Source organism: Diabrotica virgifera, chromosome 4 (assembly GCF_917563875.1).
Source record: "Diabrotica virgifera virgifera chromosome 4, PGI_DIABVI_V3a".
Taxonomy (NCBI): Eukaryota; Metazoa; Arthropoda; class Insecta; order Coleoptera; family Chrysomelidae; genus Diabrotica; species Diabrotica virgifera.
The window spans coordinates 127,466,608-127,479,212 of NC_065446.1; the positions used below are offsets into that span (position 1 = coordinate 127,466,608).

Consider the following 12,605-nt stretch of genomic DNA (forward strand, 5'->3'; position numbering starts at 1 on the left):
TTTAAATTTTTGAATTTTTCTAAGTATGTTTAATATTTAATCAACTTTATACGTTTTAATACTAATAGCATTGAACAATAATGAAGATAAAATAGAAAAATAAAAAGAGAAAAATAATTAAAAATCAATTTTTCTACGGCCGTGCTTAAACAGCCATTTTCTAGCACGAATTTCCCGCACGGCGTGCGGGAAAGTAGAATACCTTTCAATATGGCATTATAATATACTATAATACATGCAATAAACTAATATTTAGATATTATTTACTAGTTTATTTCAAATGTATCTTATTGTGTTCATGTTTTAATGAAATTAACGCAATAATTCGATGACATAAAATTAATGTTGTTCTGAAGCTATTTCCTTGTGGCATTTTTATAGTCAACTATTTATAATGGGAAATAAGCCACAGTTCTACCAAAAAAAGATTTTATTAACGTTTCGAAGCCCAAATCGGTTTCCTTGTCAAAATACAAAATACTATTAATAAAATTATTTTGACATAATTTTTAAAAGTCAAATTAGTAGACAATTACAATGGTTTAAAATAGTCGTCATGGAAACCAATATCGTCGTCGTGGTAACCCATTATATTGAAAGTTTGGTTTTGACAACCTTGTCAAAAAATTATTGTATTTAGTGTAATGTATTTAATTTAAATTAATCATGTATTTCATGTTTTCATTCAAACCTAACTAAGTATTTAATATAATGCTCGAACATATTTTGTAATTGCTTGTTTAGTTATTAAGTTACTTATACAAATTTATTTGGTCTTCTAAATACCTTTTTTAATTTTAATTTGTGGGCAATTATTTTAAAATTTCTTGGACAAAAAGTTGTATTTACATCTATAGTCATTTCTGTGTAAATTTCAGATTTTTTCCTTTTATTTGAATAAAATAAGAGAAGTGTGATGTTATTTATATTGGTTTCCTTATATCCCGCCAGCGGTTACTCTGTGAGTGACGTCATGCGCTCGGCAGACGAAAACTCGTTTATAGGAACATCCGGGCCGCCTTCGACTCGCTTTGTCGCGGTTTTGCGCCAGCACACTTCAGCGTAGTGAGAAATGTTTAACAGCTGCTGTTCCTCTTTTGTACAGTTAAGTCCACGAGTCTTTACCCGTGCGTCATCATTTAAATCATACGAAATAAGTCGATGGTAAGTCGTAAATTGAAATTTGTTAAACGCAACAAAAAGTGAAAGTAAGTAGGTACCGCTCCTATCACCGGTTAAAATTTGAGTTATCAAATATGTGTTTTATCTCGCCAGGTATTAATGACGCACGGGTAAAGACTCGTGGACTCAAGTGTATATTAATTCGCGACTCAAAAAATATATTCCGGTGTGTATCACTTTACGATTTAACAGACGAAAAAACATTGAAAATAAAAGTAGTCGCAAAAGTAGTACGTTTAAACGCATTTTTCTCAAAACTTCTCTTTCAAAGGCGCTGGACATTGTAATTCAAAAATTATTGGGGGACCGGCCCTGGCAAGGTATGGTGAAGTTGTACTGATATTGTACTCCTAGTTTTTACTAAAAACAAGTGGTATTATTAAATAGTTTTTTAAAATTAAAGTGTTTATCTACTATATACTACTACGTAAGTCATCTATACGTAATTATTACTTTATTATTGTGAAAAGAAAACGTCAAATAATAAATATACACCACCGTTCAATCATTTTGTGAGGTTAGCTAGCATGCGGTTGGTTTGTCACTTACCAGAGCCGGACTGAAGCTTTCGCCACCGCAGCTAAAATGACTTCACACAATGTAAACACACCTTCCGATCTAACCAGTCCAGTAAATCAACGTTCGAATATCACAAACAGTTATGCATCAGCCGCTTCAAACTCTTTTCCGAGTAAGACCCAAGCAATTGTATTTAGTTGTATCGATAATACTAAACTGCAGGATTATTTAATTCCGTTGGGCACAATAATCAACCCAAACAATATTATTTTTTCATCTAGATTATCTCATAATAGAATCTGCATGTATTTGGCAAACAAAACCGTAGTAGATAATTTCATGCAACAGCATGGCTCTATAGAAGTACTCGGCGAAATTGTAACAGCACGGAGACTTGTCTCTCCAGCAGAAAGACTAGTCTTATCTGGTGTCTGCCCGTCAATTCCTCATCAAGTATTAGTTGAAGAATTACAGAATATTGGTTTAAAGCTTATTTCCCCAATAACATTTCTGAAAATTAGCTCAACTCTTCCCGAATATAGTCACATATTGAGCTTTCGGAGGCAAGTTTATGTAAGCCCTATAACATCACCAATTCCAGATTCTATTCTAATAAATTTCGACCAAACACCTTACCGCATATTTTTGTCACAAGGTACACTCACCTGCTTTATTTGCAAAAATACACGACACATATCATCCCAATGCAATAACAGTTCAGTAACGGAATCAACTCATATTGATTCAAACAATGAAGTACCAAATCAAACAGATCCAACAAGTATATTACACAAGTTACCAAACACTCAGCAGTCATCAAGTTATGCATTATCAAATCCGAGCATATCACCTACACCTACAAATCTCCATGACCAAGAAATTACTAATACTCCTACTCATAGCAACACTTTCAGTCATCCACATTCAGCGGCAATACCGTTTTCACAAACTCCTAAAGCAATATCCTCCAATCTATCAGCACCTCTTCCATTAGATACAACTGCAGAAAACTCAAATAAAACTGATACATCACCACAATTTTCCGAAACAACCATTTCAACCAATCTTACAATCAAAACTTCAAGCTCGACTTCTGTCATTACCAATGAGTTTGCTCCAGTACTTCCAAAGGTAATAAAGCCACAACAGCTAAGTGAAAACTCTAATAGCACTTGCGAAAACGCAAGTTCTTCCATAAAACGCAGTATTGGTGAGATCGATACTCCTCCTCCAGACTCAGCAATTTCATCACAAAATCTGTTTGCAAAACCCAAATCTTCTAAACCAAAAAAACCGCGCTCATCTAAAGTCCAATCTACACGGGAAACTCTTGAAAATTTTATTGATAATCATACCCCACCATTCGTTTTAAATTACCACCAATTGTCCTTACTGATTGATAATGTCCAAGGCTCCCCCGGCACTATTACCGTCGTTAAAGAATTTACAACTGATATGCCTGGTTTACTCTATCTTTTACAAAGCAGCTATCAATATGCAAATGATAGATCTACAAAAACTAAGTTTACAAAACTTCAAAAGAAACTTCTTAACCATTTAGGGAAAGAGATTTCTGACTTAGACAGTGACTCTTCTGTATATAATTGCTCAGTATCATCTAACTCCGAATCTGTTAACAACATTCAACTCGATACTTCAATGGAACATTGATGGATTTTTCCATCGTCTCCCTATGCTACAGCTTCTTTTATCTGAATATTCTCCAGATATTATTTGTCTACAGGAGACAAACTTAAAGACCAATCAGTTGTACAATTCAAAACATTTCACTTGTTTCCGCAATCCGAAACATCCTTTTGAAAATTTGCTAAAATACCAGCTTTCCCAAGCTCATGAACATGGAAGAAGCGTTCAATTTATATGGGTTCCCTCACACGTCGGAATAACAGGAAATGAAGAAGCTGACAGGACTGCACGAGAGGCAATGTTAAGTGATTTTTCAGAGCCGATAGACAAGTGTGTTTCCAGTGACTTAAAAGCTTATTTTAAAAATAAAGTGTTGTGTTTGTGGCGAAATGAGTGGTCTCAATCTAATTCTAAGTTAAATAAAATAAAAAATAATGTGTCTCAGTGGTTTCCATCGTCTCGCAATAGACGAGAACAAATTGCGGTTGCGCGTTTACGTCTAGGACATACCAGGTTAACGCACTCTTACCTTTTCACAAAGAGTAATCCACCTATATGCGATCAGTGTAACGTCCGATTAACAGTCGAACACTTTTTAATAGTTTGTAGTAAATATGACCAAGAAACACAGCGCTACAAGATCCCAAACGCTCTACCACAGGCTCTAGGTCAAAACTATTCCTGCGACAATATAGTTAATTATCTAAAATCCATAAACATTATGTACAACCTGTAGTTGTTTACTTTTGTTATTTATATTTTGTTCCGTCGCTAATAACCTTTTGGTGGATGCGACTTCTTTTTCTAATAAAAAAAAAAAAATTATTGGGTCGATCCACCTCAATTTTTGCATACGTTTTCTTTGGACATTTCGTGAGGTAACGCTGTTGAGATATATTTGGTTGTATGCTTATTTTTTGATAAACAATAATAAATATGTTGATTTTCACCCTCCTGCTACAAAGAATTTCACTTTCTTAATTTCCGAGTGATATCAAGAACTCAAAAATCGTTAAAAATAAAAAAAAGACTCGAGAGCGTTATCTAAAAAAATTCATAAGCTAATCAAATCTTTTTTAATCATTTATTTCACATGATCCAGTAGTTCTGATGTCCACCGCAACATTAATTTTTTTTTGGAGGTATCTGTAAAAATTGGCCACCGCTGGCTTGTTTTTCAATAGTTTTCCTTGATTTTTTTTTAAATATTTTCTAAATTGTACTTATTAATTATTATTGCATATTTAATTTATAAATAAAATAGTTGTAACATATTTTAAAAAATAATCACAAAAATGTGCTTGAAATGTTGATTTCAAACCATACCCTCCCCTTTAGAAGAAGATAATCTGGTATTTAATTAATGTTTTCAGTTTATTACTCATTGTCGCTATTGGGATAAACCGGACTCGTACCTCCTCCACATTGCCAAAGTGTCATGGCGGCCGTCCTATTGTACAGGCGTTTGCCCTGTTTGCGTTTAAAAGTTCGTTTTTCTGCTAAGAATGTCGTGTCGAATGTCGAATGTCTAATAATATCAGTGAAAAAAAAATCAACTTAATAAAACATTTTTATATTTGAAATATTCTAAAATTGGGATCAACATTAAAAGTCGCATAAAGAACGACTTTTTTTACCTAGTCCAAATGTGGTTACGTGGTTTTGAGGGGAAAGGCACAAAATCCAAAATTTTGACGCCTGTCAAAATTTTCAATGTATCTTAAATGTAATTATTTTTTTCGAATCTTGAGAAAACTAATAAGTATTTTTTTAAAAATTAAACGCAGAATGAAAGATTACTTTATTATCGAGGGCCGAAAGTCCCTAAGAATGAATAAAAAGTTTCTTTTGAATGAGATATTTGAAATTAAAAATCACACTAAATTTTCTCGTAGTTTTTCACTCCTGTAGCTTATTAAAATATACATTATAGAAGTTTTCAGGAACTTTACGCTCTCGGTAATAACGTAACATTCCATTCTGCGTTTAAATTTTTCAAAAATACTTATTAGTTTTCTCAGGATTCGAAAAAAATGAATCCCATTTAAATAGCATTGAAGCCGAAATTTCGTACCCATCCCCTTTTATTTTGTCAATAAAACTAAAGTTGATTAATGAAAAGGCTGGAAAACTGTAAGTATTAAAATTAAAACATGTTTATCCTGACACGACTTGATTTCATTTTAAGGAAGATAATAATAATTATTATTATACTGTGAGGACGTTTAGGTTGGAAAATAGGTCGATTTTTTATTTTTAAATTATGATTTTTTAGCATAAATATCATACTAATGGCTCCATCCATCTGGACGTGATAACGTAATCGATGATTTTTTTTTAAATGAGAGTAGTGGCCTTGTGATAGATCATTTGAAAGGTTATTTAATTATCTATTCAGTAGTATATATAAACTTTAACATTATTTATACAGGGGATCCAAAAAAATTTTTTTTTCGTATTTAAGTAAATGAGACAAAAAGAAGAATGTACCTATGTATTTCATTTAGTTCAAAATACATTTTAGTGCTGTCGGAAAACAGAAAGAAAAGTTTATTTTACAAATAAATATTATTTTTCACTTAAATTCAATGTTAAAGCTGCTTCCCACCTGTCTCTTAGCAGTTTGAACATTGAATTTAAGCGAAAAGCAATGTTTATTTGTGAAATAAGCATTTTTCCCTGTTTGCTGACAGCAATAAAATGCATTTTCAATTAAATAAATTACTTACATTCTTCTTTTTGTGTAAATTATTTTAATCAAAAAATTTTTTTGGACACCCTATATAAATAATTATGTTAGTGTTTATATTACTGAATAGAGAACTGAATACCCTTTCAAATGAGCTAGCATACGACTCCCATCCTCATTTAAAAAATCCTCGACTAAAAATCATCATTCAAAAATAAAAAACGTATCAAACGTAGGTAGGTATATAAATTAACCTTAAATAAAATCACCTTACAGTATAATCGTATTCCTTAAAATACTTACAGTTTTCCAGCCTTTTCATTGATCAACTTTAGTTTTATTATCAAAACAAACAATTAAAACAACAACCAAATTTGGATTAGGTAAACAAAAAGTCGTTATTTATGCGACTTCTACTGTTAAAACCAATTTTTATAAGCTTTAAGACATTTTTAAATTATTAAACTTCCTTAATTTTAATTAATTTAATTTTTTTCGATGACGTAGGAGGAGGTATTGGAGGTTTTCTTGATGAACCTGGAGGTGACCCTGGAGGAGTAAACGCTGTACCAGGAGGTTTTCCAGATAGACCTGTAGGTTTTCCATGTGGGATTGTAGGCTTATCAGGTGGACCTGGAGGAAGTACTGGAGGTTTTTCTGGTGGACTTAGAGGTGGGTCTGGAGGAATACCTGGGAGACCAGAAGGCTTCCCTGGCGGACTTTGATATTTTGCAGGTCCTCCACTTTTACAACCAGCTCGGTTAGGCCAATCACAAGCAAGTATTTTCGAATTGAAATGTGTTCCAGGTCCGCAGGACATTTCAAAGTTTCCAGGGCATAAATAAAATTTTGTACAATCTGTTGGATAAGGAGCAGGTTTATCTTCGTTGCTACATTGCGCCAAAGAAGCTGAAATAAAAGTAAAACATATTTATAAAAGGTATTTTTAAAAGAATATGAAAATTAAATGAAATGTTTTGTTTTATATAAAAATGTATGAAATAAAAAAATAACAGAATATTGAAATGAAAGTAAGCTCGGTATGTAACAATTAATCTGCTGATAAGCCAGTCCATTGACGAAGGTTTCAGAAGATATTTAGTGCATGAATGTTTCTTCGTATCATCCTCCTACCATCCTTCATCCTCTTTTTCCACCGTCGATCTTTCCGTTGAGCATTAACTGCAGTATCCAATATCTGCTGCCTCTCAACATATGCCCTAAATATTTAGGTTTTCTCTTTTTAATGATCTTCATCAAGTTACCTTTGCCTTGTTCTATTCTTTTTGAGACTTCTATGTTTGAAATGCGTCGAATCCATGATATTTTGAGCATTCTACATATGACCACATTGACCACGCCTCGAAGGCTTCTCATTTGGTCATCATATTAACCTTCATCATCAAGGTAGAAAGGCTTAGGACTAAGTAAATAGGTAACTAATTAGATCCAAGTTTCATATCCATATAGTAATAAAAGCTATACATAACATTTTAGGAACTTGATCTGTAATTCTAATAGCCCAGTAAATGAACGGGAGATTCGGCGATACCGTGTAATTTTCAGGGGCAACTCCGAATTGCATGAAAATTTGGATTTAGGTTCTACTTACCCTTCACTTCAAAGTTGAAGTTGTGCCGTTGGTTGCTTTTACTTGGGGGGTGACAGTCATCCCTTCTCGGGGGTGAAAAGACATACGTTCAAAATAAGACCGGAAATGGATAAATTAACTGATTTTAAGCAACTTTTGTTCTATAGAGTTTTTTACTTAAGTCAATACTTTTCGAGTTATTTGCCATTGAAAATGTTGATTTTTCGACAAAAAAACTTCGTTTTCAGACGGTTTTTCGCAAATAACTCAAAAAGTAAATATTTTATCGAAAAAAATATCCTTAGCAAAAGTGTAGCCTATAAAAAACCCAAATAAATGGTGTATCAGTAAAATCTATCAATCAAATAAAAACAAAGTTGTAGCTCATGAAAAATACGTTCTTATTCGTCTAATTCCAAATCGAATATTTCAAGGTGAAATCACCGAAAAATTAAGCACTTTTCAGGAAAAACCCATTTAAACTTTTTTAAAGTGTTTACAAAAAGCTGTGTTTTAATTGTTAACAAAAGTTTTAGCATTAAATATAAGCGAGTTACGCTCAAAATAAAGTTGGCCTTTTTTTTTTGTAAAAAATCATGAAGATCTTGCCGTGTTTAGCTCCCCAAATGAAATTAATCGCTACCGCTTTACAAACAATTTACTTACCTATCTATTTTTTATATGATCTGCCAGTTTCACCGGTTTAAAGTGTTTATTTTTGAAAGGGTTATAATTGGGACAGCTTGAATGGGTCACTAATCACGAGTTTATGCAAGTTTTGAAGAGCCATATCTTAACCAATTTTTGTCTTACGGAAAAAGAAAATGAAACTAGCATATTTATAGTAGCAAAACCTACATTTTTTTAACTTTTTAAGATTTTTCTTATCACTAATATATTTTAAGTTATTTTGAAAAAATAAAATTTTGAAAATTTTGGAAATTTATGAAATATAAAACTAAATGTTTTCAAAAATAAGCACTTCAAACCAATCAAACTTACAGATCATATAAACAATACATATTCAGTTAAAATATATGGTAAAGGCAAACAATTAATTTCTTTTGGGGTGCTAAATAGAGGGAGGTTTTAACGATTTTATTTACCAAAAAAAAGGGGCCAACTTTTTTTTTCAGTGTAACTCGTTTATTTTGATGCTGTAAACTTTTGTAAAAAAACACATAATAAACTTTTTTTCGATTCTTTTTTTTTTTCGTTTTCTTATAGGCTACACTTTTACTAATAATATTGTTTTCGATAAAATATTTACTTTTTGAGTTATTTGGGAAAAACGGCCTGAAAACGTATTTTTTTTGTCAAAAAATCAACATTTTAAATCGCGAATAACATGAAAAGTATTGACTTACGTAAAAAACTTTATAGAACAAAAGATACTTAAAATAAGTCAATTTATCCATTTCCGGCCTTATTTTAAACACGCGTTTTTCACCCCCCGAGAAGGGGTAAATGTCACCCCCCAAGTAAAAGCAACCAACGGCACAAATTCAACTTTGAAGTGGAGGGTAAGTAGAACCTAAATCCAAATTTTCATGCAATTTGGAGTTGCCCCTGGAAATTACACTCCAAAACGGTCATTTATTGGGCTATAAGTTCAGTTGAGAATTGCTCAGCATCGATCTTAGTTTTCATTCATCATTTCAAGAAATAGTATATCGTACAACAAGAGAGAAAAAAGACATATTTCTCACGAGCGCAGAAGTTTGTTGGCACGAGCCGAGGCACGAGACGAGTGCCGCAAATCAAGCGAGAGAGAAATATGTCATTTTCTCTCGTGTTGTACACTGTACTTTTTCTATGGATGCGTTTTTGTCAAGAGTTAAAACTTCAAAATTAAATAATTTAGGTGCTTTTGGGTATATTATATGCCTAAATTTAAATAAAATACATATATACACATAGGTATTAATATTCTTAATATTTATATACTTTATTTATTTAACATTATAATTCAGAGTTGAACAGTATTTAAAAGTTAATTTTTGATATGTTTTGACAAGTGTTAACACATTTTGTTTGACAAAAATAATTGTGTTTGTATTGTGCATGTTACCATGGAAATGGCGATCATATGTATGTAAACCGGCGGTGAACCCGTGAGAAAAAATATTTCTCACTGCAATGGCCGACTTTTCTCACTGCCTGAGAAATTGTTCGTTTTGAATGTATGTAAGTGGTGAGAGAAGTTGCACATTGTATAGCATCCATAGAAAAAGATCTTATCTTTATAAATTTAATCCATCTATTTTATCATTTTATTCATTAATGTAACAAATTTTTATTCCATTTAAAGGGGTTATACGCCGGTAATTTTTTTGGTGTCTCAGCATGTGATTAACCGGTTCTAAACACTGATGATAATATTTCATACATCGGGAACGTTATGTGATTAATGTAGCCCATAAAGAAGGGATTTTAATAATACATTTTTTAAAATTAATAAATTTTATACCCCTTATAAACGATTTTCAACTAAAATTTTTTGTGATTGATGGTATACAGCCAGGTACAGGAACATTCTTTCCTTGTGGATTTTACAAACGATTTTATTCCATAAGTGGTTACCATATTTTATAATAAAATTTCACCCTGTATTATTCATAATAAGTACACCCTACATGATAGAGTTCGTTTAAATTAGGTTGCTAAGCAGCTATTAAAAATATAAAAATATAAAGGGTGTTCTATGCTAGGCTCTGGTGAATCAACCTGTACATGTGCATTTAAATTTATATTTAAAAAGAGCACATTTGTATAAAAAAATCAAAGGGTCTCAGCGTTTTTTATACATTTTTAAAACAAGGACAAAAATAATTTATTCCATAAGTGTATTTCACCCTATATATTAAAATAAAATTGAATAAACTAAGCGAAAATTGAAAAAAAACCTATAAGAAAAACACGCGGCATTTAGAAACCAGAGAGAAAGGGACAAAAAATGGGTAATATTATTTTTCTACTGAGAAACATAGTAGGTAGTAAGAAAAATATAGACAGGGGAGGAACTATTACTAGCATTCGTAGACCTCAAATCCGCATTTGACACAATAGATACAAAAATATTTTTAAATTTTTAAAATAACTGAAAACTCCGAGTAAACTAATAAAATTATTAAAGTAAATATATATATGAAAATACTAGAGTAAAATAACAAATCAGTGGAGAAGGATCAGAAAATATTGTCATGGAAAGACGAGTAAAACGAGGAGATAGCCTGATCCCTTTACTATTTATAATAATCATGGAGAAGATAGGATTTGGGGATGGCAGATAAACAGATCAAAACCAACAAATCTACTGTGCAATGAATAACTAGTGCAATAAAATTACACCAGAAAGGTGGTCACAAGATCTAGAATCATTGGTAGAAAACAAAAAGAAAGCTTACCAGACATGGTTAGTTTCCCAAGACGGTGAAGATAGAAAGATATATGCCCGGTTAAACAGAAAAGTGAAAAGGAAAGTTGCAGAAAGAAAGAACGAAATGTGGGAAATGAAATGCGCTGAATTGGATAGATATATGGGAGGAACGAAAGTATCTGAAGCTTGGCAAACCCTTAAAAATTTAAAAACGGACGAAAAGTATAATACTACCGTACAGTTAATTAAAATGGAACAATGGGAAGAAAATTATAAACTGTTACTAACAGAGGATAGACCGGAATTTATAGAAAACGCTGAGTCTGATCAAGAAGAAATAACTACAAATATAGAAATGATCACTAAAGAAGAAGTAAAGAAAGCTATGAAACACATAAAAAATGGGAAAGCAGCGGGACCTGCAGGCATACTTATAGAGCTGGTGAAATATGGCTCAGATTTGCTAATAGAGAAAATTACAGATATTTTCAATAAGTGTCTTATAAAGGGAGATACTATCCCGAAAGATTGGGAAATGGCTTTTAAAAGCTCAGTACATAAGAAGAGATGTAAAAGAACATGTAACAATTATAGGGGTATTAGTGTAACCAGTTCTGTGGGTAGGCTGTATGGTAGAGTTTTAAAAACAAGAATCGAGAAGTTTTTCCCAGAAATCGAAGAGCAGAGCGGATTTCGCGCCGGACGATCCTGTTTGGACAATACCTTTGTATCACAGCAATTGGTAGAAAAGAGAATGGAAAGAAATTTGACAACTCATCTAATATTTGTAGATTTGGAAAAGGCTTACGACAGTGTGACAATACACAGGATGTTTAAAGTGCTCCAAGAATCTGGTTTAGATAACACGTATGTAATAGCTCTTGATAACATATGCAAAAATTCGGTTAGTAGGAAAAAATAGGAGACAATTTATCAAAACCCTTTAAAACATCTAAAGGTCTAAGACAGGGATGTTACCTCTCTCCTACGCTGGACTGCCTGTATACTTTGCTATTTGCAGATGACCAAGTGCTAGTGGAAAATGATGCAGAAGACATAACATTCATGGCAAGAAAGCTAATCGAAAAATACACTAAATGGGGATTAGAAATAAACATATATAAAACGGAACATCTTATAGTTGGAGGAAAACCAGAAAATATTCCAGTTGAAGGCGGTATTATCAACAGCTGTAAAGAATATAAATATTTGGGAACTATTATTGCCGAAGATGGTAGCACAGAAAAGGATATCCATAAAAGAATAATTCAAGGACGAACAGCTACCCAAAAATTAAATTCTATATTATGGTCAAAAAATATCAGGATGACAACAAAAATAAATCTCTATCACAGTATAGTAGAACCAATCACAACATATGGCGCAGAATGTTAGCAGATAACACAAAGAAACAGAGACAAACTGAAAGCAGTAGAAATGGACTTTCTACGAAGATCGTGCAGAATGTCTCGATTAAACCACATAAGAAACGAAGTAGTTAAAGAACGAGCAAAGGTCAAGAGTAGCATTAACAACAGAATTGAATTCCGGCAACTGATTTGGTATGGACACGTAAGACGCATGAACAATGAACGATG

The 12,605-nt window shown here is 32.3% G+C and overlaps 1 protein-coding gene across 1 annotated transcript in view; it reads right to left on the minus strand.

Moving 5' to 3' along the window:
* Positions 1 to 4,905: 4,905 nt before the first annotated feature.
* LOC126883914 (uncharacterized) overlaps positions 4,906 to 12,605 on the minus strand; it is a 35,514-nt gene continuing 27,814 nt past the window's right edge. The window contains exon 2 of the mRNA XM_050649633.1: positions 4,906 to 6,946. Within this exon, the coding sequence (XP_050505590.1) occupies positions 6,498 to 6,946 (449 nt within the window). The 3' untranslated portion in view covers positions 4,906 to 6,497. The remainder of the gene's footprint in view (positions 6,947 to 12,605) is intronic.